General features: G+C 48.4%; 1 protein-coding gene across 1 annotated transcript in view; it reads right to left on the bottom strand.

Moving 5' to 3' along the window:
- CLUAP1 (clusterin associated protein 1) overlaps nucleotides 1-25847 on the bottom strand; it is a gene marked incomplete at its 5' end in the record, with an annotated part of 73235 nt that extends 47388 nt beyond the window's left edge. The window contains 6 exons of the mRNA XM_084271209.1: nucleotides 105-188; nucleotides 17494-17589; nucleotides 19262-19441; nucleotides 22913-22997; nucleotides 25272-25383; nucleotides 25826-25847. Coding sequence (XP_084127335.1) covers nucleotides 105-188; nucleotides 17494-17589; nucleotides 19262-19441; nucleotides 22913-22997; nucleotides 25272-25383; nucleotides 25826-25847 — 579 coding nt within the window. The remainder of the gene's footprint in view (nucleotides 1-104; nucleotides 189-17493; nucleotides 17590-19261; nucleotides 19442-22912; nucleotides 22998-25271; nucleotides 25384-25825) is intronic.
- Nucleotides 25848-27574: the final 1727 nt, after the last annotated feature.

Genomic DNA, 27574 nt, shown 5'->3' with positions numbered 1-27574 from the left:
GTGTGCTGTGGCCCTCAACCCCAGGCTGGTGATAAAGAGAGGTATGTTCTTCTTGTGGGGGAGGAAGGATAATTTTGCAATGAAATACATAGAGTTTTGCTTACTAGAACACAGTCAATGGCAATTTTCATTGTCTTCTCAGCCTCATTGATCTCCAAGGGTCTGGCAATAGATTCTGTCCGGGCTTCCTATGAAATAAAAACACACCAATAGATTTAAATTCTACACAAAGGAACTTCATGCATGCAGAACTGATTGTGGTCAAGCAGCAATGATATGATTGTTTGCATAAGAAACAGTGTAGGATTTAATATTTATTCACCAAGGCTCAGATGATTCAAAGAATGAGAGAGGATGAAAAAGTCAGTTAAGTGAGGCTGGGATTAACACAGAGCAATTAAGGTATCTTTTTGAGATGGGGGTGGGACAGTAGGTAAGTGCTGCTGTCCAAACCCTTCTTGGCTGCAGATCTTTGGACACAGCACTGGTTATTACATGCTGAGCAAGTTTTGCAACGTAGCACAGACAATCCCATCATCTTTATAACAAGACCTATGGAAACAACAGTGCAGGTAGATGAGCAGTGTCACAAGACCTGCAGAGCCCATAACTCAGCCAGGCTGCTGGGACAGCTGGCAGGTGCCTCCTATGCCCCTATGAACCTCAGATGATGCAGATCTATGGGTTTCTCCCATTCTGATCCCCAGGTGGATCAGAACCCTCATCAAAGCGATGACCTCTTCCACTCTTGGCAGTTCTGGGGAGCAATGTGCTTAGGGGTATTCAGGGAGCACTTGTCTCTGTGACGTCTTACAACCCTGGCCTGGCCATTATATGAAAACACTGGTAACTTGTTTGCTACTGGGAGGGAAGGAGGGAGATTTTCTGCAGGTAGAAGTCCTTAAAAACATCTTATGTTGGCAAACCACTTGGTAACAGGTGGATAAGGCTGGAAATAGCATCTCTCCAGAGAACATCTGACTAAGAACCTAAAAACATTTCATACACATTGCAACAGGCTGTACCCAGCCTACTGCAAGATGAATTCTGGCAGCAGATCCAGTGACTTTGTTAAGTTACCATGCCAGCCACTCCAGGTTGCACAGGCAAGTACTAGCAGAGGCAGCCTTGCTCCCTCTGCACCAGCTCAAGTACAGGGAGGTGCTTGGTGAACGCAATCAAGGAGCTCACACAGCCAAAAGAACCAGCTTTTTGTGCTGAGCTGATTTCTCTGCTGGAGCTGGTCCCTGAATGAGCCTGCACAAGGGCTTTTTTTTCTGGCACAGGAAAAGAAGGAGAAGAAATATTATGTTGGGGGTAGTGAGAGGAGCTGCATCTGTTGGCAGCAGTGACAGCTTACACTGCCTGAAGCACTTGTGAACATTCATTCCCCTGTCTGCACAGAAACACAAGCCCCAAGCAGCAGAAAATGATGAAAGTCAGACACAAAGAGTCTGCACAACAGGAATTCCTGAGTAACTCTACAGGTAGACCCTTGTGGAGGAAGACAGGACAAGAGCAGCATAGCTTGGTAGCTATTCTGAGAACATCATGGATTCAACACCACATAAACCCCTGTGGGGGCTTTGCCTGGACTGAACCCACAGCCAGGCTCAGCCTGGTGAAGATGCTGACCTGCTGACTGTGCTCAGGTCTGCTGGTGGCAACAGCCAGAGCTCTGCTGCCAGGAGAACGTATCTCAAACAAAACACTTGGTCACTCAGCAGGGGGAAGGACATGGTTTTCCTTCCCAGGTTCAAAAGAGACAAAAGAAAGGGCAAGGCCTTTAGTTTTTAGTGATAAACAACTTTGTACCAATTTCCTTTTGGTAGCCAGGTAAAACACACAGAACAGGCACGAGTCACTGAGTCACCATGGGGTGGGTTGGGTCAGGGTAGCTGGTGGGGTTTAGATAAAGTTCTGAGGACCAGACCTACCCTTTGACTTCCATTTGTACAAGTTTCATGTCTTTACTTCAGCCTGCCCTCCACTACCCATGGAAGTTTCACACACAGACCACAGTCTTTGTGCACATCATTTTCTTGAATGAGGATGAGTCCTCCAGTCACAGCACCTTGGATAAATGTATCTGGCCAACAAAGAGCAGTGTAAATGTGGAAATTTGTATTTTCACACTGCTGAATCAGGGCTAAGCCAAAAAAGGAGGTGGTCAGGGCAATAAACCTCTTCAGACCCCAACAGACTGAGAGAAGAATGCAAGCAGCTCATCACAGTTTCCATTATATTGATATATAGTACCAATGTATTTGGAATATAAATATATGTTGAGGGTTTTAAAGCTGTTGACAACTTTTTAATGGGTATCTGTAACAGCTTCCCTGGGTATCTGTCACTGGGCCATTTCCTGTCATCCTATGGAAAGTCTCAAGGAGAAAAATGAGTTTTATTATGTCTTTCGAGGAAAGCCTCTGCAACTGGCCAGACAGCAGAGGATTAAAAGGAAGACAGGTCACGATAGAAAAACAAATACATAACAAATATTATGAGGACATTAGGAAAAACATTTACTTTAAAATACCAATCGGTCAGTTTAAATACAGTTAAGCCATGAGCAAATTAAAGAAAATGAATTTAACAAACCCACTTTTGATTATCTCCCACTCCCCCCAAAGAGCAAATAAAGCACATTTTTCCTCCAGCCCAACTCACCCTCACTACTGTTTCTCACCCCATATAAAATATGCAGCAACACGACGGCTGAGCTTTGCAAAGCCTGGCTTTGGAGACAGGCTCTTCGACTGCGCTGCAGCCTGGGGATAGCAGCAGGCTCTGCAACTGAAGGCAAACCCAATTGTCTAAATCTGCTCAAATACCAGGTCTTACATTGCCACTGGCTGTACTCACAGTTCCTTGTGCTCAAGAAAAAAAAGAATCACAGAATCACAGACTCAGAGGGGTTGGAAGGGACCCCCAGAGCCCATGGGGTCCAACCCCCTGCCAAAGCAGCTCCCCAGCTCATATTGCACAGGGCGGCGTCCAGACGGGGCTGGAATCTCTCCAGAGATGGAGACTCCACACCCCCTGGGCAGCCTGTCCCAGGGCTCCCTCACCCTCCCTGGGGAAAAGTTCTTCCCCATGTTGCTGTGGAACTTCCTGTGCTCCAACTTGCAGCCACTGCCCCTTGTCCTGTCCCCACAGACACTGGAAAGGGGCTGCCCATTTCCCCCTGCATCCCATCCTTCAGATATAGATAAATATTAATCAGGTCCCACCTTAGTCTTCTTCTCTCCAGGCTGAACAGCCCCAGCTCACTCAGCCTTTCCTCACAGGGGAGATGCTCCAGGCCCTTCAGCATCTCCGTAGCCTCCTCTGGCCTCTCTCCAGGAGATCCCTGTCTGTTTTATCCCAGGGAGCCCAGCACTGGACACAACACTCCAGGTGGGGCCTGAGCAGGGCAGAGTAGAGGGGGAGGATCCCCTCCTGTGACCTGCTGGCCACACTCCTCTTGATGCCCCCCAGGATCCCATTGTCTCTCTCAGCCCCCAGGGCACACTGCTGGCTCATGGCTCCCCAGGTCCTTCTCTGCAGAGCTCTTCTCCAGCAGGTCACCCCCAGCCTGTACTGATTCCAGCAGTTATTCCTTCCCAGGGACAAGACTCTACACTTGCTTTTGTTGAACCTCATTTGCTTTCTTAAAAGGTGTGTGAATGAAAGGGAGCTGAAAAATACGGCCTCATTCATTTTCCTTTAATGTACTTTGCAATTAGGTGTACTGATCAGAATGCACATTATAATACCCAGGAGGTTTCCTTTAACCATTAAAACCAGAGTTCACTGGAGAGATGGAAAACATGGAATAAAACCCAAACTATCAAGGCAAGAGGAGGGAAGAAGCAGAACAAGTTAGGACTGTGCTTGGTAATTACAACTTGGGAAAACAAACAGGGAAAACCAGAAAGGTATTCATGAGCAAGCTGATTGTTTACCTGCTTCCTTTTCAAAGTATCCAAGAGCTCCCTGGCTATAGTTCTATATTATAAATACTAATTAAAAATCAGGGAAGCCAAGTGTAAAATTATTTTGGATGAACTAAAGCTGACAATTATTAAAGAAAACAGATGAAGGCACACAAGAGACACCATTTGCTGGTGTTCTTCATCCTCCTTGGTCAGACTCATATTTGGTGCTGCATGGAAGGGCCAAGACTTTAATTTTTCAAGTTTTGAATCTCACTTTGGACAAAACCAATTGGAAGTACTAACAAAGTAGTTGGCTGGTTTAGACTTGAAAACTTTGTTTTCTTCTGAAATGAGAATTTCATTACCAAGGTTTCTAATCAAAGACTAGCTGACGGCCTGATCAAATACAACAGCACACAGCCTGACAGGATGGTCTCCCCAGGACATGGGAAGTTAAGAGTGAAGCCAGTTCTGCCCCAATTGCACCACTTTTGGCATCAAGAGTGAAGATTAATTTCCTTGGAGCAAAACTGTACAGCAGTCACGTCAGGAGATAACACTGGTCTTAAAGCCTTCAAAACTCCATCTGTCTAAAGAATTTACTCATCTCAAATCCACATCCCTACTGAGCCATGGTCCCCTGGGTGAAACACCTGCAAGGAAGAAGGCCACAGCACATCCTCAGAGAAGCAGCCCGATGTTCTGTCCACAGGAATCAGATCAGCAGCCAGGCTTCTGGAGAGGGCAATCAGCTGTGGTTCTGCTGTTTCAACCACAGGAGTCGTCAGCCTGATGAAAGATCTCAAGTTACCCTTATTCTCACAGCTCTCAGATCAGTGTAACAGGGCAGCTTCTTTCCACCAAAGGCTGATGAAGCAACTGGTTCACCTACCCAGAAGCTTTGCCTCGCTGAGCTAAAAAGTATCGGTACATTGTCAAGTGTCATATGGGCTGGCAGAGAGTCAAGATACGGCTCTCTCCCAGTTTTACATAGCTGGGTGCTGGTAGATAAGGGGGAGCTGCAGAGATGGCTGCTGCAAGAAGCAGCCAGAAGCTCTCTGCAGGCCCCAGACAGTGAACATCAGCCAACTCAAGGCCAGAATCGCTGACCAAGGCCCAGCCCATCAGCAATGGTCACAGCGCCTCTGGGAATCGCAGTGAGGAGAAAAAACACCTCAAGCAGCTGCATTTTGCCCCCATAGAAGGGAGTGAGGAGATGTAACAAGCCGTGCAGACACCAAGGCCAGGGAAGGAGGGTGGGGAGAAGAATGAGGCCCTCCGGGTGCCAGAGAGAGAGATTCCCCAGCAGCCCATGGAGAAGACCATGGTGGAGCGGGTGTCCCCCCACAGCCCATGGATAATGACAGGGATCAGAGACCATCTCCAGCCTGTGGAGAGACCCACACATCAGGATTTGCCAGGGGACTTGTGACTCTGGGGGGGACCAGGCCGGAGCAGTCTGGACCCAAAGGTCAGCACCCCATGGAAGGGAGCTGGGCTGAGGCCTGTGGTGAGGAGATGACTCCCCGACAGAGAGGCCTCATGCTGGAGAGGTTCCTGGAGGACTGTCTGCCGTGGGTGGGACCCCACAGTGTCACAGGGGAAGGGGGGGGGGGGATGTGGAATGACACACACACACCCCCTCCCAGCTAAGAAGGAAAACAACTTGGGAGGAACGGACTGAAACCCCCATTCCCCAGTCCCTGCCCCTCCCCACACTGTGATGCGGGGGGGGGGAAGAAGGGAGCGAAATTATGACTAAAGTCTGCTAAGAGGGGTGGGTGGGGCAGGGTGGGGGAAGTAGAGCTGGTTTAAGATCTGGAGAAGGAAAGCAGCTTCTAAAGAACTGACCGATACCCTATTCCCACATTCCTTGCCCCTCCCTGTGCCATGTTGTGGGGGAAAGAAGGGAGTAAAATCATGAAGTTGGGGGGAAGGTGCTTTAAGACCTGGCCACACTTCTCATCACCCAACTCTGGTGTCACTGAGGGAGCAGTTGCAATTGGAATAAATTACTCTATTCTGTGTTGAGTCCGTTTTGCCTGTGACACTAATTGCAGAGTGATCCCTCTCTGTCCTTATCTCAAATCCTGAGCCTCCCAATATATATTTTCTCCCCTTTTCAGCTGAAAAGGGCAATGATAGAGCTGCTTTGGTGGGCATTTGGCCTCTAGCCAGGGCCAAACCACCTCAGGCTCCCAGCATCTTCTGACCGTAGAAGAATGCCAGTAGCAGCAAACAGCCCTTTCTAGGCACACTGTACCTCTCCTTGTGTGCAAGGTGTTACAAGCTGATTCAGAATCCTTACATAAAAGGATAATGTTGTCATCCCTTTTTAAAATCTAGAAGCTCTCTCATGGACTCAGGTGCAGCTTCCCTCATTGAGTTAAAATTTCAGACTCGGAATGCTTGGCCTTCTACAGAAACCTGGAGAGCTTCTCTGGAAGTCAAGGGAGCAGAAGTGATGCACTTGTGCTGTGGGGAGGCTCCTGCAAAGTGAAGCAAGGTGCAGATTTTGAGTGTGCCTGCTATGTTACCCTGTCTTGCTGAGCAACTGTGTTCATAGAATTGCAGAGTCACAGGCTGTGCTGGGTTGGAAGGGGCCTCTAAAGGCCAACTTGTCCCACCCCCTGCAGTGAGCAGGGACATCTTCAACTACAGCAGGTTGCTCAGAGTCCCATCAAGCCTGACCTTGAATATCTCCAGGGATGGGGCATCCACCACCTCTCCAGGCAACCTGTGCCAGTGTCTCACCACCCTCAGAGTGAAGAACTTCTTCTTAATATTCATGCACAAGAGGTAATCCATTCATCTTCCCTTACCTACTCCTGTTTCCCCAGGTGAACACGGAACACTGAAGCCATCCTGACTTCCCCATGCTCCCTTGCTGCACAGCAATGTCACCATGCAGAGAGCAAAACCCCCTTCCTAGAGACAAAACCAGAGGGCAGGAGGATGCAAACACACCCACTTTCCTTACAGAAATTTCCCTGCAGGATGCTTTATACTGGGTTAACTGAGCCACAACTGCAAAAGCCATTCTGCAAATATGCCCAATGAAGCATTTGCAACTGGTAATGGTTTTCCATGTTAGGCATTACAACCTGATAAAAGCTTCCAGCAGGCTTGATGTATGGATAATTGGGTGCATGTATCTTCTGAACTACAATAAGGAACCCAAGCAAGTAATTAAGCATGACCAGCACACAAGTCACTCATGATAAATGTAGTGTAACAGATGTATATATTGATGTGTTCAAGGTCTAGCAGAGGTTTATAAACACCTTTTTTCATGATAAGGACCAGAAATGGAGGCTTTTGTCTTAACACACCAGTCTTTGCACCAAAGATTTTTTGACCACGGGTTAAATCCTTCATTTTTCAGGAATTCATAAGCCTGATCCATGTACAAGTTACATTAATTGCCTCCAGTCAGCCCAGGAAGCATTTACATCCCACTCTCCCTGCAAAAAAGGAATTTGCAACTACAGCTGTTGACACAGGCAATGAAACTCTCATTTCAGGGAGTTTATTTTTCAGGGAGTTTACTAACACACACTGGGATCACATTTGGCCAATGCAGGGAATGGATCATTAAGCATCATTATATATAGAATGGGAAGATCCAGGAGGGATGCTAAAAATAATCCAGACCTTCCAGAGGAATCTGATACTTCCTAACAGCCTGTTTTCCTCCTCAAGAGATTAAAGCTCAAGATAATTGAGAATTTTGCTCCTTCCAGGCTCTTCTTGTAAAGATGTGCTGCTTTCTGGTCCACAAAGGGAACCCACAGAGACATCTCCCTGTTCAGGAAGGCAGAGCCCTCCCTCAAAGATGGAAAAAGAAACTCCTCCTGGCTCTCCAGATGTGTAAAAGGCATACCACAAGGGCTGAGACACACAACCAACTAGAAAGCATATTTTTTCTGCAGCCCAAAAAGAACTGGAAGGCCTGTCTAAACAGGTAAGAATATAATCTGAACATATGCTTTATGACAGAAGAAACCTCATGCAAGTGCTGGCATACAGACTGCCCAGGAGAGAACTTGAAATCTGACAGACATGAAGTTACACTCCTCTGTTCCCTCACCATGTACCCACCCAGCTCCATGGTTCAAGAGCAGATTGCACTGGTTTACCCTCAGCTCACAAACCCCAGCATGAGCTTACTGCTCTCTGCCTACAGCCTTTGAAATCCCACCTTGAATTTCCTTCATGGGAGGTTCCATGGCACACTGTGCTGGTAAAGCTTGGATTAGTCCATGGGACTAATGAGGAATGAGTGTTTCAAAGGGGAGGTGACACACAGAGAAGATCATCTGTGGGACACTGCCTTTCCTGCCAGACACCTAGGTCAGCATGGGCCTCAGAGGAGCCATGAAGATGCTCAGAGGGCTGGAGCAGCTCCCCTATGAAGAGAGGCTGAAGGAGCTGGGCTGGGTCAACCTGGAGAAGAGAAGGCTGTGGGGGGACCTCACTGCAAACTTCCAGTCCCTGAAGGGAGCAGAGAAACAGGAGGGAATCGGCTTGTTTAAAGGGCAGAGACTGGCAGGACAAGGGGGATGGAGTGAAGCTGAAGGAGGGAAGGGTTAGAGGAGATATTAGGGGGAAGTTCTTTCCAGAGAGAGTGGTGAGGGGCTGGAACAGGCTGCCCAGAGAGGGGGTGGATGCCCACTCCCTGGGGGTGTTCAAGGCCAGGTTGGATGTGGCCCTGGGCAACCTTGTGTAGCTCCAGGCCTGGAGGTTGGTGGCCCTGCTTGTGGCAGGGGGTTGGAGCTCTGTGATCCCTGGGGTCCTTTTATCCACATTCTTCTGTAACAAAATCAGAAATAGAACATCTGTTCCTTAGAGATGACATAGCAGAAAACCTACAGAATCACAGACTAGACTGAGCTGGAAGGGACCCATATAGATCATCAAGTCCAACTTCAGGAAGGCTTAATTTTCACAGGAAAAAAAAAAGGGCAACAAAAAGGAGTATACTTTTCAACAGTATCATTCAGACTTCAAGGATTCCTGAAGACATGACCCAAAGTTGCAGTGAAAGCTCTGTGTGTACAGCAGCAACACCACACAAAGCGATGGCTCAGACTTCCAGTTGACCCCAATTCAATCCAAGCCTCTGAGTTGGGTCACCACTGCTACAAAGCTCAGGTCTGTGCTCTCAGCAAAGCCTAACACACAGTAAGTGGGGTGGCTGCTGGATTCCAGCAACAGAAACACCAGGTGGCTCTCTTTGGGCAGGAACAAAGTCATTTTAAATAGCTAAAAATAGGTAAAAAACATTGTTCTTATATTTAAGCCAGCATGTTTTCCTCTCATGTGGCAATTCTGACATGGCTGTACTCTGTGTTCCAGGAAGGAAGGTTAGGAATAATGAACAACCAAAACCTCACTGGATATTCAGAAGACAGTACTTCTAATTTAGCCCAGATAAGCAGAGCATCTTGCAGACTCACACAGGTTTTGCCAAGTGCCATGACACAGAAAAGATGGTTCAAATGTTATTTTCCTCCCTGCCAGGCCAGAATGCTTTGTTTTTTCCATAGTCTAGAACCAAGCTGCAAGAATTCCAAAGTTCCAACTGTCTGACAAGATAATCACTGTGCTGACACGACCATTCCCCAAACTGCAAGGGGAAATGTGCCACCCATCAGTGGAGATGGATCAATTTATAGCTGATGCTATGTCTTCCAGCTAAATACTGATGGGAAGTTCACTACAAACTAATTTGTTCTGTGAAACACCTGCCTACTAGTGTTGTATCCACACAGCACACTGCTATAATCATCACCAAGCCTATCTAAAATATGTGATTCAATCCTGCCCTGTACATCTCACAGTCACAAGGTTTAATTTTAGCTTGTTTTACAGAGCTTCCCACTTTGCAGTAAGTCCCTTTTCTCAAAACTGATAGGTTAGGGTTTGGTTTGAAGCAGGACAGTTCAGAAAAAATTGAAACAAACTAGGTAATGGTCCTGAGTTCTGGCAATTTTGGGTTATGAATTTCCACTGGAAAGAATTTTTCCTCCCTACGTGTGGCAACTCTGTAGCCACAGCACAGGAAATGGGAGAAATTAGTTTATCAGCCTCCCCAGGCAGTACCTGGGACCCAGAACTAACATTTGGCAGATGGAAAATGTTTCCAATGATACAAATAAAATATTGTTTGTGGTTAACTTTCAGAGAGTACTGAACAATACAGCTGTCACCCCAATCAGATCTACCTCTCTCCAGAAGGAGTAGGTGGCAAGGTACAACAGTGTGAGGGGGGAGGCAGGGAGGGAGGAAGGGTTCTGTCATCAAAAAGCTGTGAAGAGCTCCAAGTTAAATGTCCTTAGTGGCAATTCTTTTGGTTGTAACCAATGCCATAGCTCCACAGCTGGATCTAAACACCTTTGGCTCTCCTAAGAGTTTGATTCAAGCGTTTCACGAACTGAAGTTCATGAAGAGATTCTCCATGACTCCCATCAGGTATGAAACAAGCTTATACTGGGTGCACACACACCAGTAACACTCCTAGCAATACCCTGCACTTAGAAATTCATCCTCCATAGGCTGGGAAGCACTTCATCTGGCTGTTAAAAGCTTTAATCTACAAAATTACAGGAATTACCTTATTTACACAGGGAATAAGCAGTTTGTTCAAGGTCACAGATGGAGGAAGTGCCAAGAGGAGCATTAGAAAACAAACCTGATGCATTGTCTGTCTTCAGCACAAGTACAGTACACAGAAAAAAAAAATCTTCATCTTTCTTTGGTTTTACATGGAGATAATTAGGAGGCAAATAAAATGAAAACCTCCTTGAGCAGGTCAGAGATCTCCGTGCCTGCCACCAGCACAGAGGCAGTTTTATTTTGGATTTTTTTGCTTCATTATTTTACTGCATCTCCTAATTCAGCAAGTGTAAGGCAGGCAGCTTCTGGAGAGGCTCCTGCTAACGTGTCCCCAGGACCTCTGGCAGATGTGAAGTGGCATTTGCTGGGGTCCACAAATAGCTGTGGATTCTTCCCTTTGGGTTTCGGATGCTCCCCGTAGGGTACCTCAGGAGTGTCCTTAAGCATCACAGAGTCATTACTACTTAAGACTGTGCTAAAGAATGGGTTTGGGTCACCTTGTCACCCCTCCCTTCACCCAAACTTGCTGTTTTCCCCATGAACAGACTGTCACAGGGTGTAGGGGACCACAGACTTTCCAGCATCCTCTGGCCATTCAGCAGACGGCGGCATCAAGCTGTGTGGGTCCAGAGGGAGCCACCATCAGACCCAAAGCGAATGCACAGTTAAGTGGTGTTGCCTTTTGCCTGACTGCCAACATCCATTCCACTGCTGCTCCTCTTGATTCTGGGCTTGACAGCCTTAATCACAGCACACTTTACATTTCTACTTTTAAAAAAAATTCATACTGAGCATTTAGTATCTAGTGTATGGAGAGACAGAGTGAGAGAAGTCAAAAACCTCTCACCCCTACCCCAAATCCAAACCAACACCCACCTTGCCTATCAACCCCCCCCCCCAGTTAGAAAACAGAGTAAGGAAAACCAGAGCTCAAGGTGCCCAGCTACTCTTTCAAAGCCAGATGTAAGTATTGTAAACATTAGGGCTCCATAGTCATGCCAAGCAGAGGCAGTGCCCAGGCAGGAGAGGAAACAATGATGATGAAGATGTCTCTGTGCATGGAATTTGTTCTTCAGCTGGGATCTCACCACACTGCACTAACACTCATTCATCACCCCGCTGCTGCCCTGACATGTATCAAGATTACAGAGATTTTTCACTTGAAGGAACAATGACAGAGTGTTTGGAACCAGCACATTCAGAAACACACCCTCCAAATTCCAAGTTTACCATTTCTGTGTTCTAAGACTTGGACCAGTAAGATTGGAAACTGCACACTATCTTGCCAGTGTAAGGGTTTTATGTGTTTTAAACCAAAAATTCTGTGTCTCTACCACTGCACTGGCAGGGGACAGCAATAACCTGCACTGTGCTCACCCACACCTGGTCTAGAAACAGCTTCCATAGAATTTAACATTTCACTCCAGAGATCCTCTGACTGAGAAAGGCTTTTCAGCCCTTTCCCCCTTAGTGCTAAACTACTCCCACTGATGGTACACAACCATGGTAACACACATGCACTGCCTGTACTCCACACCTGGTACTCCATGACCTGCTGCACAAGCTGGGATGTGCAGAGAAGTTCATCTCTTTACCCATCTGCAGGGCTGGAACCAAGTGAGTTCTATTTCTCTTCACACTGGAGCTCACTCCTGCTTTAGGACTGGTAACCAGAAACCCCCTTCCTCTGCTTTTTCAAATATAGAATTTGTTTGCTTTATTAAACCAAAAATAACATGTTGTTATTTCCATCTGATGAGAAAAACACAGCTTTTGGTACTGGGGGATTGTTGCTGTATTTTTTTTTTCAAAATCTCAACTAACAGCACCACAGTCTGACTTCAGCAAATGAGGTTTTGTTTCCTCCTCTGTTTCTACAGCATTGTTACATTAGAGAGGAGCTTTGAAAGCAGTTTACTATACATAAGAACTATAGATTCAGTCATGAAATGAGGTATTTGCAAAGGCATCAGAAAGGCACAGTACTGCATTTCCAAGACAAGAAATACAGACTTCAACTCCTCCCAATAACCACACACACACAGTTACCTCACTTATGGTAAGTCTGACATAACCATTCCCTTAATAAACTCACCACTAGCTGATACTTGTTTTCATTCACAAAGTCATTTATTAAAGTGGCTTCCAGGACTTGAAGCAATAAAATTTCTCTAATGTATAGAATCATAGAACCATAGACTGGTCTGGGTTGGAAGGGACCCCAAGGATCACAGAGCTCCAAGCCCCTGCCACAGGCAGGGACACCAACCTCCAGGCCTGGAGCTACACAAGGTTGCCCAGGGCCCCATCCAACCTGGCCTTGAACACCCCCAGGATGGGGCACCCACCACCTCTCTGGGCAGCCCCTTCCAGCCCCTCACCACTCTCTCTGGAAAGAACTTCCCCCTAATATCTAACCTAACCCTTCCCCCCTTCAGCTTCACTCCATCCCCCTTGTCCTGCGATTATCCACCCTTTAACAAGCTGATTCCCTCCTGTTCCTCTGCTCCCTTCAGGGACTGGAAGGCTGCAATGAGGTCCCCCCACAGCCTTCTCTTCTCCAGGCTGACCCAGCCCAGCTCCCTCAGCCTCTCTTCATAGGGGAGCTGCTCCAGCCCTCTGAGCATCTTCATGGCTCCTCTGAGGACCATGCTGACTATAGGCTTTTCTACAGAGTCTCTGTAGAAATTATGGCAGAAAGAACTCCAATAAAGCAAGTAAAGGTTGTGACATTAATTAGTCTCAATATTCCTAGAGGAAATAATGAGTTTTATATCACTTTCCCCAAAGATCTTTCCCCCAAAGCTGCTCAGGCTGTGAGAACACACGTAGCCAACCCATCAGTGCCAAGTGCTGGCATTTCTCTTCCAGCTACTGGGAGATGAAGCAATTTTCACTTAGGGCAGAAACAAAGTATGTCATTGGTCTGCCTAAGCCTAGGAAGCAGCATCCTTCATTGAAATACTGGGAAATGGATGGATTAGAGGGGGAAAAGAGATTTGGGAACCCAGAACTACCATGTTGTCAAATTCCTTACAACAGAATCGCAGCTGTTGCTGCATTTTCATGTACAGGGCAGGCTCAGGATAGAAAATGCAATGAGAAGTAAACCATGCTGCTCTCTCCTACCAGCCTCCAGCAGCACAACCTCTGCCAGTGCCACTCAGCATGGGCATTACTCAGCCAGGCAATGCCAGAAGAAAACAGCCATGGAAATTAATAATATTCACTTTAATTAAAGAATAAAAGTAACCTCAGCTTAGTGGCAACTCATCTGGTATCTGTGGACAAACCTCTAAATCCCCACACAAAGCCAGAATTCACTGCACAGGGAAGGGAAGGGAAGGGAAGGGAAGGGAAGGGAAGGGAAGGGAAGGGAAGGGAAGGGAAGGGAAGGGAAGGGAAGGGAAGGGAAGGGAAGGGAAGGGAAGGGAAGGGAAGGGAAGGGAAGGGAAGGGAAGGGAAGGGAAGGGAAGGGAAGGGAAGGGAAGGGAAGGGAAGGGAAGGGAAGGGAAGGGAAGGGAAGGGAAGGGAAGGGAAGGGAAAGGAAGGGAAAGGAAGGGAAAGGAAGGGAAAGGAAGGGAAAGGAAGGGAAAGGAAGGGAAAGGAAGGGAAAGGAAGGGAAAGGAAGGGAAAGGAAGGGAAAGGAAGGGAAAGGAAGGGAAAGGAAGGGAAAGGAAGGGAAAGGAAGGGAAAGGAAGGGAAAGGAAGGGAAAGGAAGGGAAAGGAAGGGAAAGGAAGGGAAAGGAAGGGAAAGGAAGGGAAAGGAAGGGAAAGGAGAGGGTGCCATCCTCATCATCTTCCAAGTACCACACCAACTCTGTGAAGGATCCCAGGAAGATGTGTGGCACTAAGGAGGGAGGTTCCTTACTGCCCTCAACACTGGCTGCTTAGCAAGAACTGCAGCTCCTCTGAATTCCTTGGGCATTATCAGCCCTAACAGCAGTGGAAGAGAACAGCAGCATTTGGCTCTGAGCCTCTCACTTGAAGAGCCAATTTCACACATCAGGTGAGAGGCAGAGGTGGGTCTTGTCATTAAAAAAGGAGATTTTGTGAAATTTCACTGAACAACTGGTTTCTGCAACCTCAAGGCTTTTAACCCAAAAGCTGTGCACTCTGCTACAGGCTCAGCTCTCAAACTCCTCATGCTCTTCTGCACCAAGCTTGGCATTTAATGCACAAGCCAAAAATGGGCCCTTCAGGTTGAATGAATCAGTGAAGGACGCTGGGACCAGTCAGAAATCATAAGGAACAGAGCATGGAAGCCTCTTCTGCTGCTCTCTGGAGGTTCTCACTGCATTGTCAGTGTCACCTCCTGCTTTCAAGATATAAACTCAGAGCTAATGAGACAGAAGCAAAGGTCATCTTTCCTAAGAGAGGATTTCTCAAAGACAACAAGTTCAATCTGTCAGAGCCTTTTGCAGAGCACAAGCCAAACCCCTCTCCTGGCTGAGCTGGCCCCATCCTGTGCCCTCAGTCATCAGGCCAGGAGAATCACACTTCCTGCTGTATATTTAGGAACTCTGTCCTTTCACAAATTGCACCTTTGCTCTGCTGCTGCAGATTTCTTGATGGGCCCAATGAGCAGTGCCTGTGCTGCAGGACTTCTCTCCTGATTTTTCATTCCAGGCTTTCAGCACTCCACACTTGTACAAGTCCCTCTTCAGGGACCCAGTTTGAAAGTCAGTTGGACTCCTAAAAGCCTTAATTTAAAGTGATTAAACAGCACCCAATTTCAAGTCAATGCTTGAGTACTTTGTAAAAATGTTGCCTTTTGCTGGCCTATACTTGACTTCAGCAGAGTTCTGAGGGAGGCTGGACACAGGAAAAGAGGGTTTAATGCTCCTTAGCAAATATGAACATGTTGGATAGGATTCATGGGAGAACTATATCCAAAGCCAAGAAATTTAGTGAAGAATGCAAGAGGACAAGTGACTGATTAATGCTTTGTGATGATTCTGTATGTTGAATTAAACTGGCTTGTCACTTCTCTCTCCCTTTTGAAATATTAATGACTTTCATGCTGCTGCATACCATGGAATCATAGAATCCCAGACTGGGCTGGGTTGGAAGGGACCCCAAGGATCACAGAGCTCCAACCCCCCTGCCACAGGCAGGGCCACCAACCTCCAGGCCTGGAGCTACACAAGGTTGCCCAGGGCCCCGGCCAACCTGGCCTTGAACACCCCCAGGGACGGGGCACCCACCCCCTCTCTGGGCAGCCTGTTCCAGCCCCTCACCACTCTCTGTGGAAAGAACTTCCCCCAGTATCTCCTCTAACCCTTCCCTCCTTCAGCTTCACTCCATCCCCCTTGTCCTGCCAGTCTCTGCCCTTTGAACAAGCTGATTCCCTCCTGTTTGCTCCTGTTTGCTCCCTTCAGGGACTGGAAGGCTGCAATGAGGTCCCCCCACAGCCTTCTCTTCTCTGGGCTGACCCAGCCCAGCTCCCTCAGCCTCTCTCCGTAGGGGAGCTGCTCCAGCCCTCTGAGCATCTTCATGGCTCCTCTGAGGCCCATGCTGACTCAGGTGTCTGGCAGGAAAGGCAGTGTTAGTGTTCCACAGATGATCTTCTCTGTGTGTCACCTACCCTTTGAAACACTCATACTCCATCAAACAAGGATGTGGGAGCACTAATCCTATGGCTCTTACAGAGTGCACTTCAACAGCTCAGACCCTGCAAATCTGAAGATGACCAAAACCAGTACAAGAACATTCTGGGGGTCCCTGATTTATTTTTCAGAAATTAATAACCTCCAGCATTGCAGATAAATGCATTTAAGTTGATAATTAAAAGTCTGGTTGGCAGTGTTTCAGGACACTTCTGTGACTTCACACAACAGCTCGTGATTTTACAACCAAGCTGAAGAAGATGTACCCTGCAGGCTTGTGAGGCCTTCAATTACTGTACCAGGGATAATGAGCCTTGCAGTTGGAAAACTAATGGCATTAATCATTTATCTATCAGAATATATCTCTCCCCACCAATAAAACATACACATAAAATTAATATTTCCAAACAGTTCTACAGAGAGTGTTTCAGTTTCCTGCTAAGGGGAAGAGGCTTGATGTTCTGTCAGGCTCACTGCAATTCAGGCATGCATAGGAGTGGGAAGGAAACACAAACTTCCCCACCCTCCCTTCAAACACACAGAATATTCAGTTGAGGATGCAGTCTGTAAGAATCACAGAATCCCAGACTGGTCTGGGTTGGAAGGGACCCCAAGGATCACAGAGATCCAACCCCCCTGCCACAGGCAGGGACACCAACCTCCAGGCCTGGAGCTACACAAGGTTGCCCAGGGCCACATCCAACCTGGCCTTGGACACCCCCAGGGATGGGGCACCCACCCCCTCTCTGGGCAGCCCCTTCCAGCCCCTCACCACTCTCTCTGGAAAGAACTTGCCCCCAGTATCTCCTCTAACCCTTCCCTCCTTCAGCTTCACTCCATCCCCCTTGTCCTGCCATTATCTACCCTTTGAACAAGCTGATTCCCTCCTGTTCCTCTGCTCCCTTCAGGGACTGGAAGGCTGCAATGAGGTCCCCCCACAGCCTTCTCTTCTCCAGGCTGACCCAGCCCAGCTCCCTCAGCCTCTCTCCATAGGGGAGCTGCTCCAGCCCTCTGAGCATCTCCATGGCTCCTCTGACCCCTCTCCAACAGTCCCACATCTCTCTTGTACTGGGGCCCCAGCTCTGGACACAGGCCTCCAGCTGGGGCCTCACAGGGACAGAGCAGAGAGGGACAATCCCCTCCCTGTCCCTGCTGCCACCCCTCTGCTGATGGAGCCCAGGATCCCATCAACCTTCCCAGCTGCCAGAGCCACTGCTGCTCATGTGGAGTATCTCACCCCCCATGACACCCAGGTCCTTCACAGGTTGAAGGGGCTTTTTTCCCCTTTCTCCTTCACAGCACCCAGCAAGCACAAGTTCTCACACACTCTCCTGTGTGTTACTCACCCTTAGTTCAACTTCTTTGCCAAGTAAGTCATACAGGCTTGCTCCTTTGGAGGTGATCTCAGAAGCAAGCTGTCTGGCTGCCTTTAAGTCAGCAATCTGGAAACACAGCAACAGCACTGAATAGCAACAGAGAATCCCCAACAGTGCAAAGAGAAATCCACAATAGATTTTTTTTTTCATATGTAAAAGTAAAAAAGTACAGAAGGACCTGAGGGTCCTGGTGGGTGACAGGGTGGCCATGAGCCAGCAGTGTGCCCTGTTGACTAAGACAGACAATGGGATCCTGGGGGCATCAAGAGGAGTGTGGCCAGCAGGTCACAGGAGGGGATCCTCCCCCTCTGCTCTGCCCTGCTCAGGCCCCACCTGGAGTGTTGTGTCCAGTTCTGGGCTCCCTGGGATAAAAAAGACAGGGATCTCCTGGAGAGACTCCAGAGGAGGCTACGGAGATGATGAAGGGCCTGGAGCATCTCCCCTGTGAGGAAAGGCTGAGTGAGCTGGGGCTGTTCAGCCTGGAGAGAAGAAGACTAAGGGGGGACTTTGTTAATGTGTATCACTATCTGAAGGATGGGATGCAGGGGGAAATGGGCAGCCCCTTTTCAGTGTCTGTGGGGACAGGACAAGGGGCAGTGGCTGCAAGTTGGAGCACAGGGAGTTCCACAGCAACATGGGGAAGAACTTTTCCCCAGTGAGGGTGAGGGAGCCCTGGGACAGGCTGCCCAGGGGGTGTGGAGTCTCCATCTCTGGAGAGATTCCAGCCCCGTCTGGACGCCGCCCTGTGCAATATGAGCTGGGGAGCTGCTTTGGCAGGGGGTTGGACCCCATGGGCTCTGGGGGTCCCTTCCAACCCCTGGGATTCTGTGATTCTGTGATATAGCAAAAGGTGGGTAACCAGCACATTGTATAGGTGATGAATACTGATCATTCACAAGTGGATTTCCATTATTTCCTCAGGTCTCTTCAGACACACACCAGGCTTACACAGAGGGAATAAAACCCACCTGTGTATCTGCTGTTTCACCAGGAGTAGCTCTGTTACCTAACTAGCAGGCAGGACATATTAAAAGAGGTGCTAAAACTAACAAAAAGCAGTAAGAGGAATTCCTCTTATTCAACAAATTGTTGGGTTTTGGTTGGTTTTGGGTTTTTTATTATCTAGAGAAGGCATTTATTTTAAGGGCTTCAACAGCTTTGATGTCAGGGTAATATGAAGATTTCCCTTTCCTTCACTAGAAATGAGCTGAAAAACAATTTTCAGGCAGTATTTTGCAAACTCCTCCTGCTGCAATATGGTCAGCAGATAGAAATTAGTCTTTATTTCAGCCTACTCCAATATTTCTATCATTTTGACAGCAGTCCAAACCAAAGACAACCAACAGGCTGCCCAGAGAGGGGGTGGGTGCCCCATCCCTGGGGGTGTTCAAGGCCAGGTTGGATGGGGCCCTGGGCAACCTTGTGTAGCTCCAGGCCTGGAGGTTGGTGTCCCTGCTTGTGGCAGGGGGTTGGAGCTCTGTGACCCTTGGGGTCCCTTCCAACCCAGCCCAGTCTGGGATTCTATGAATTTGGTGCCACTGTTGTCTTGTATTCCATTTCAGGTTGAGAATTCACAGAGAATAAACCAATTCATAGCATATAAACTCAACTAGAGAATGTAGGAGTTAAAACTGCACCCTCTCCCTTGTGGGAGCATTCTGTACCTGACTTCCAGAGAGAAAATGGATTTGTTTTTCTTAAGAGAAGCCCCCTGGAATAAAACACACGTTTTCCTTACTTTAGAGCCGAGGTCAAACTTGAACTTGCTGCTGTCTTCCTCACTCAGGTCTGTGTGTTCCACTCCCTTGGTATTCATAGCACCATAAAGCACAGAGGTGACCTTTAGCAGTTCCTTCACTGCATAGCCATCTGCCTGGTAAAGCTTCTTAGTGTTGAGCTTGATGTGAGCTTTGGTAGCCTTTGGGAAGAAAGAATGGAATTCATGGTGTTACAAAGAACAAAATCCTCATTCCCCTCTTCACAGTTCCCTCAAAAGCTTTTTATGGGGGCACCATGCTCTGCTTTAAGGAAAGAAATCTTCCTGTTTGGAAAGATAAGTTTGCCTCATGGTATTACTGATGCTTCTGGAAGAAATCTGCCTGAAACATGTGGCTTTCTGCATGTCAGAACATTTGCAGATAATTGCCAGAATGAAAAAACTCAAACTATCCATTAATTCTTCCCTGCATGAAGATCAGCAAAACCCCTGTGCACCACTTAAATTCAGATTAAGTTTAAGTGGAATGTAAGTGCTGCACAGGTCTTGTGATGATGCTGCAGAGAGGTAAATTTCACCCTTAATGAGTTACAAGAATAAGATCAATTATCCTAATTTAACTGTCTTCTCCTCCAGCAGTAACTTCAGAACATTTTATTGCTTCTCTCAAATTTTTCCTTGCTATGATATTAATGATTTTATTCCCTTGTCTTCCATCTCTGAGCAGTACAGACAGAGCAGCAGCAAAAAAACCCACATTAAAAACTGTATGATTATCTTTTTATGGTTCAAAATAATAAAGGGAGGGGGGAGAGCATAATGGAAATGATACATCTGTCACTGAAAGGACACAAATGCTGTTCTCAGAATGCCTGGCTAGATGATATTATGAGGGGATAGCCACCCCAAACTTTGGGTAAAGCCTTGAGGAAAGCTTTGAGCTGGCATGACTGAATGAGCAAGCAAACAAAGCACTGATCACCCAGTTATGAATGCAAAAGCAAAGCAGCCAAATGACTTAACATCATCTTTTCAGCATCTTTTTGAGATGAAACTCCTGCCAAAGGGTTTATCCTGTGGGAATGTTGTGGGGCAGAAAGAAGCTATCCAGGGTTCACTGGTGGTATGCCACAGTTTTGGTATTGCAGTGTCACACCCCAGGGCTCTGACAGTGCAAAACCTGCAGTCTGGGGTAAAAGACTCTGGCACTAAACCCCTTGGCACAAGTTTTGCCCCTTTGCACTGAATAACTGACTGCAGGAACATTTCCTGTGGAACTACAGAAAGGACCCATCTCAAAGCATGGATTTAGCTCCAGCATTTCAAAGAACAAAGGAAACAAAGCAAACAGCTGCTGGCCCATCTTGTCAAAGAAATGTTTCCCTCTTGCCTCTCTTGGCCCAAAAAATCTCAACCCAGCAGGGGAAAGTGACTCTACATCTGCTTCTGGCCAGCAAGGACACAGCTGAGAAGTGAAGTCAGAACTTCCAGGCCGTGTTGCTGATGCTGTTCTCCCTGAGTGGGGGCAACAGGAAACTTCTGCTACAAAACCCACACGTGGCTTTTGAAAATCTTGATCAGTGTGGCCTCAAATGAGCCAATACACAAAGAGGAAAGGCAGGCACGTTCCCCTCCTTCCCTTTCACAAGGAATCTAAAAAACTCATTGTGGAAGCAGTAGGTATTAAATTTTAAGAGAAGCAGGTCATTACATTGACAGAGTCTGTTAAACACCCCCTACACAAAGATGACTAATGCACCACATCACAGAGGATGTTGTTAAAGACAGGAATTCCAATTTCAGTTCCATTCAACCCCAAGAGAGAAAAATCAATGTCTAGTAAAGTGAAAAAAGTATTTTTTTTCCTTTAAAAACTACTTTAAAAGAGGAAAAAACACACAGAGGAGTACCTGTGCTTTTCAGATTGGCACAGTGGCACTGCTTACTCAAGAAGGTAACTTCATGTTTGGAAAGGCTCAAAAGTGCATTCTAGTATTTAGGGAAGTGTATCATACTCTGAACACAGTAAAATTAAGAATTAAGAAACATTATGGTGGATATCATCACAAATCAAAGAGGAAATGCTGTAATTTTAATATATTTTAAAAATAGAGGGGCCCCTCTGCTCTGAAGCCAGGCTGGGAGAGCTGGGCTGGTTCAGCCTGGGGAAGAGAAGGCTGTGGGGGGGACCTCCAAGCCCCTTCCAGTCCCTTGAGGGGCTCCAGGAGAGCTGGAGAGGGGCTGGTGCCCAGGGCAGGGAGGGCCAGGCCCAGGGGAAGGGCCTTCAGCTGCAGGAGGGCAGCTGGAGAGGGGCTGGGGGCAGAAATCCCTCCTGGGGAGGGGGGAGGCCCTGGCACAGGGTGCCCAGAGAAGCTGGGGATATCCCTGGCAGGGTTCAAGGTTGGGTTGGATGGGGCTTGGGGCACCTTGGGCTGGTGGGGTGTCCCTGCCTGTGGCAGGGGGCCACTGGGGGTGGCTCTGGGGTCCCTTCCCACCCAAACCAGTCTATGGAAATTCAAAACAGTATTAAGAAATGAATCTTTGCTATTAGCATAAAGACCTTGATCACTTCCAGATCCACCCTCAGCCCCATTAAGTTTTCTTCCAGCTGAGAACTATGCAAGTGTGTGATGACAGCAAAGGCTCACACTGCATCAAAATAACAAGAATGATAAAAAGAACAATGTTATTTTGTCCCACGAGGCTGAAGTTGATGGACCAATTAAAGAAGGTCATGCCTAAAGTGAGAAAAGATTTGATCTGAGAAAAATACAGCTGGATCTAGTAAGTGAGAAGGCTGAGAGAACAGAATACAAATACGGGATTCCCAATCATAATGAAAACACCAAAGCTACAACTATTCAGCACAGAAATGAATCAGGCATCCAAAGTTAGCATGAAGCACAAAGGAATTTCTTGTGAACCCATCTACAGAATCACAGCATCACAAGGTTGGAAAAGTCCTTTAAGATCATCAAGTCCAACTGTTCCTGTACTAAGCTAAACCAGATCCCTGAGCACCTCATCCCCCTTCTGTTAAACACACCCAGGGAAGGGGACTCAGCCCCTCCCTGGGCATATTTAGATATCTTTGAAATGTTAACATGTACAGCTCTATCTTCCCCTACTACCTCCAGGAAGTGATGAGGATAAATATTGGTTGAGTGTTAGATGCTCAGATCCCAGTTCTGCCAGAAGATGTACAAGACTTTGTACCATTCCATTTGCACACCCCAGCCTGGTCATGTCTGTAACTGCACAAGACATACAGACTCAGAGGGGTTGGAAGGGACCCCCAGAGCCCATGGGGTCCAACCCCCTGCCAAAGCAGCTCCCCAGCTCATATTGCACAGGGCGGCGTCCAGACGGGGCTGGAATCTCTCCAGAGATGGAGACTCCACACCCCCTGGGCAGCCTGTCCCAGGGCTCCCTCACCCTCCCTGGGGAAAAGTTCTTCCCCATGTTGCTGTGGAACTCCCTGTGCTCCAACTTGCAGCCATTGCCCCTTGTCCTGTCCCCACAGACACTGAGAAGGGGAAACCTTTACACCACAGCATAAGATCAGAGCACACACTCAGCCACCTGCTGCCAGGGAACTGTACAGGGTTGACAGAGGAAGTGTCCAACCAGTATTTCAAGGTGTTTAAGCACAACTCCTTTTGGCAGACTTACCATGAACTGAGCCACTGCCTTAATGAAGAAGACCCGGTCCTGTTCTGTCTCCACATCAGCAGGAATATCAGTGTGAGGCTCATACCTGTGGAGAGAAGCAGGCTGACAAGTTCTGACAAGGAACACACCTGCAATAGTAAGGAGATTGGTTCATTTGTGAGGCAAAAAGCCAAGAAAACAAGCATGTATGAGCCTGGAAAACAAACCTTTTGCTCCTACTGCAGTCTGGGGGCTCCAGACCCTGGAATGTATACAGTGGGTTTGTGCACAAACTGCCCAAACTGTGAAACCTGAGATGCTTCTCCAGAGGGAACTGTCACTGTGGGGTCCTGAGAACATCTCTCAGTCTCACAAAGGAGCAGTTGGATCAGTTAAGTCAGTGAAATAGTTATTTTCACAAGTAATTTACTACTTTAATGTGTGGCTTCCCAATTCAAAACACCAGGCATATGGCAGAGTTCATACTCCCCACCTCTCCAGCAGGATGTTGAAATGCCTTGTACTAGGTTACTACTGCTGGCAATAACTGCATCAGCCACCTTGTCCTGGAAAATCTGAGGGCACTTTTCTCACTAGAAGTTCATTTCAAACATGCTACTTTCAAAAGTAAACAAAACTTACACAAAAGCAAACTGAAAGACTGTGAAACCCTAAAAAACCCACCCCACTAGTGAAATGCAGAAACTCACAGAGGTCACCAGCACCCAGGCAAGGAGAAGTAGTAAATTCCCAGTGTCATAAGAGGCTTTGAGATTTTTCAGCATTCAGACAGGCCAAAAAAAAACCCCAAAAAAAAGCATCTTCACTTTCAAATCTCACTGGAAATTATGACCAAGGCACATGCAAAGCAGCCTCTTGGCTTTAAGGTCTAATTAAAAGGCTTCTAGAAGCTGGACAAGCTGTCTGCCTGGGCCAGGTGGGATTCTGACCCAGTGTTGAGCTGCTATCTGGTCTGAAAGCACAAGGCTCAGGGCTCCCAGTAATAAAAGGTAGAAGTTTAAGCTTTTAAAAGCATTGAGGTTCATTAGAGAAACAGATTTTTAAAGGAATATTTTTTTTCTCTGTTATTTTTACTGTTACAAACCAGGTGGGGGACACTAATGGATGTTTTCACACAGGAGTTGAACACAAGAAGTAATGTAGCCCCTCAGTGTAGCAGCAATATTTTAAAGTATGTCCCTGTAACTCCATCCAAGGAATTCTCTGTGGTTTTAAGTATTTCCCTGTTCTGTTACAATTGCAACAGCATTCAGCAAATTCCTAACAGCTTGGTAATTAACCTGAATGGAGACTAATTATGAATTCAGGCCAAAAAAAATAGCAATCAGGCAAATGGGAACTGTAGTATTTTCAACTGTAATATTCTACTCACTGTAGCTTAAAAAACTTAGTTTGTTTTTTCACTTATATGGGAGAAAGAAGGTGATGTATACTTTGATTAGGACCTCACATTTCATAAACACTTAACCAAAGTCTGTCAAAGGGGTATGTTCAGCCTGGAGAAGAAAAGGCTGGGGGGAGGCTCATTGCAGCCTTCCAGTCCCTGAAGGGTGCAGAGAAACAGGAGGAATCAGGTTGTTCAAAAGGGAGATAATGGCAGGACAAGGGGGATGGAGTGAAGCTGGAGGAGGGAAGGGTGAGATGAGATATTGGGGGAAGTTCTTTCCAGAGAGAGTGGTGAGGGGTTGGAACAGGCTGCCCAGAGAGGGGGTGGGTGCCCCATCCCTGGGGGTGTTCAAGGCCAGGTTGGCTGGGGCCCTGGGCAACCTTGTGTAGCTCCAGGCCTGGAGGTTGGTGTCCCTGCCTGTGGCAGGGGGGTTGGAGCTCTGTGATCCTTGGGGTCCCTTCCAGCCCAGACCATTCTGAGACTCTATGATGCTATGTGGGTGTATAACTGCAACTGGTTAGTAGTGGATTAGTACTTATTTTTATTGTTTAAAATGCAGCACAGATACTAGACAGTACCAGGTCAAACCAATAACAAGTGTAGCAACAAGGTAGGAACTAACTCTATTTGCTAAATTCTCACCATGCATCATCCTGTTTGGAGTACAGATACTGGCAATGGAGTCTGTAAAATGTGTGGAAGAGATTATTGGTATATTTAAGTATTATTGGTATATTTATGCCCCTTAAGGATGCAATCTCTGCCAAGACAGTCACTGTATTTTCTACTCCAACTACTGAAAGTCGGGTTGGGGTTTATTTTGCTTTGGTTGTAGAATTAAACAAAAAGCCTTCAAACTTAAATAACTATCTGACATTTAGAAGAGCAGATCTCTAAGAATGGCTCAACAGCATCACATTAAGCTTTAAACTTCTTAATGCAGTTTCACACCAGCCCCACCTAACCACCTACCTTTTCACCAGCCAGAGGAGCACTTCTGCAACAAGCATGAAGTTGGGGGTGTGGAAGTTCTCCATAGATATGAGCCGGGGGTACCCCAGCGCCCTCATCATCTCGGTAAAATCTGGAAAACAAGCAAAAGCTGGGATATATATCCCTTTGCACCATCCAACACGGATATTGCCACCAAGGCCGGTTCCCAGAGCAGGCTGCTTGCTCTGGGAGAGGCTCTGCGAATGCACCGGACAGACAGAAGGCTGAAGCAGCCTGCGGGGCTGCGCCGCGCTGGGGTCACTACGCCCAGCCAGGCAGCGGAGAAAGGCTCCAGCCCTGCGGCTGCCGCTCCCGTAGCTCTCCCTCCCCGCAGGCCCCTCACCCGCCCTCCGGCCTCTCCCTGAACGGGACCCGCTCGGGAGGGCGGGTGCCCGGCGGGGCCGGAGCCGCTCCGCAGGGCCCAGCGAACCGCGGCAGCCAGGGGAGGGCCGAGCCCGGAGGCTGCCGCGTCGCGCCCTGCCCCGTCCCGTCCCCCAGCCCCATCCCCCGCTCTCCCCAGGGAGGCTCCTCACTCCTCAGGTCGCGGAACGACATCGCCGCAGAACCTCCCGCCGCCACCACACTAGGCCGCGCCGCTCGTCTCCTAGGCAACCCTGGATGTACGGCGCGGCGGCCGGGCCAAACTGCCGCGGAAAGCGAACGGCCGTGGCGGCGGGGCGGGCCCCGAGGCACCTTCTCACCGGCGCCCTCCGTCCCTCCGTCGGGCGGTGGGACCTGCCGGCGAGGCGGCTGCCCCCGGGGCGCGGGCTGTCCCCGGGGGGCTGCTCCCGGCGCTCTGAGGGGACTCCCAGCCGGGCCAGGGGCTGTGGTGAGCCGGGGTTCCGCGCGTCCCGCGGGAAGCCACCGCCGGCTCCTCGGAGGCAGCCCCTGCCAGCCCCGCCCTGGCTGCTGGGCCTTGGGGAGGAGGCCGCGCTCCCCGGGACAGGCCGGGCGGCCCCAAACCCGCCGCCGATGCAGCCCGGGGAGCCGAGCACCCGTCTCTTGGGCCCGTTGGAGTCGGCGTGTCCATCGTGCACCCGTTCTGTGGAGGACCCACAGCTCCCCGAGGGCGGGAGACTGGCACACAGCTCTGCCCGGCTGCCCGGGCAGGGCGAGGGCCGGTGGGAGGGCAGGCAGGACACCTTAGTCCCCTCGGTCCCGTGTGTCTGATGGGCATCCAGCATGGCACAGCCAAGCCGACAGTGACTGCGGGATGCAGAGCGCTGGCTGAAGGGCTGAAAAGGTCCTTGGTGTAATAAGTAGACTAACTAGGAATTGCTCTCAAACCTTCTATGACTGTAAATAGGTAACTAGGGCAAAGGGGAACCATTGTTCCATCACTAGTAACACCCTGAAAGAACTTCAGACCTTGCTGAGTTGGTGTCTGTGGTAGACTATGGCTGTGAATAGGTAACCAAGGCAAAGGGGAACCATTGTTTTATCATTAGCAACATCCTGATAGGATTAAATGAGTTAACCAAAGAAGACACTGAGGAGGACTATGAGGGACCAGGACGACCCCCCACTACCAGCTTACACAGCCACAGAAAACACCAGGATATGCCACATGTACCCAGAACTATGGGACTATAAAAAGGGGACTCCAGAGGGGTGAGGCACGTGCCATTTGCAGGAGCAAGGGTCTCCTCCGGACGCCCAGCGCTGTTTTGCCTGCTTGCATCTTGCTTAACTAAATTCTGTTTGGAAATTTACAAATTTGTCACTGCCATTTATAACACTTGGCACAGCCCAGGCTGCCTGGCAGCAAAGCCAAGTCCTGTCCATTCACCACCCGTGCCCACACACCCACAGGAACCAGCGTCCCCGGGGCAGGCAGCACAGCTTCTAGCCACCTTCTCAGCTCGTCCCCACAACTGACACTGATGGATCCTGTCAGCAGCTTGGTAACAAACTTCTTAAAGGCTCTGGGTGTCCTGAATTTGCCCCTACGGACAGAGCCACCAGCGGTTTTCATGTTGATGCATCAAGTAAGAACAGTATGACAGCTTCTCTGCCAACACTTGGTGGCTTCGGATGTCCTAAAGGAACGGGAGCTCTGACCATGAGGCTTCTGCAGGAACACGGGATGGAGCGGCCGCAGCTCCTGATGACAGTGTCATCAATATCACGGGGCAGAACGACTTGAAAATAATCTAGATGTCAGGCTGATCTATGGATGTCTCAGGATGTTGTGTGGAGCAGTCTGCAGATCCCAGTTCTAACTGCCCTGGCATACAGAAGACATGCCCACATTGGCTCTACAGTGAGCAATACCCTATCCA

This window comes from Gallinula chloropus, assembly GCF_964237585.1.
Source record: "Gallinula chloropus genome assembly, chromosome: 15".
NCBI classification, from domain to species: Eukaryota; Metazoa; Chordata; class Aves; order Gruiformes; family Rallidae; genus Gallinula; species Gallinula chloropus.
This window is presented reverse-complemented; position numbering and strand designations above follow the sequence as displayed.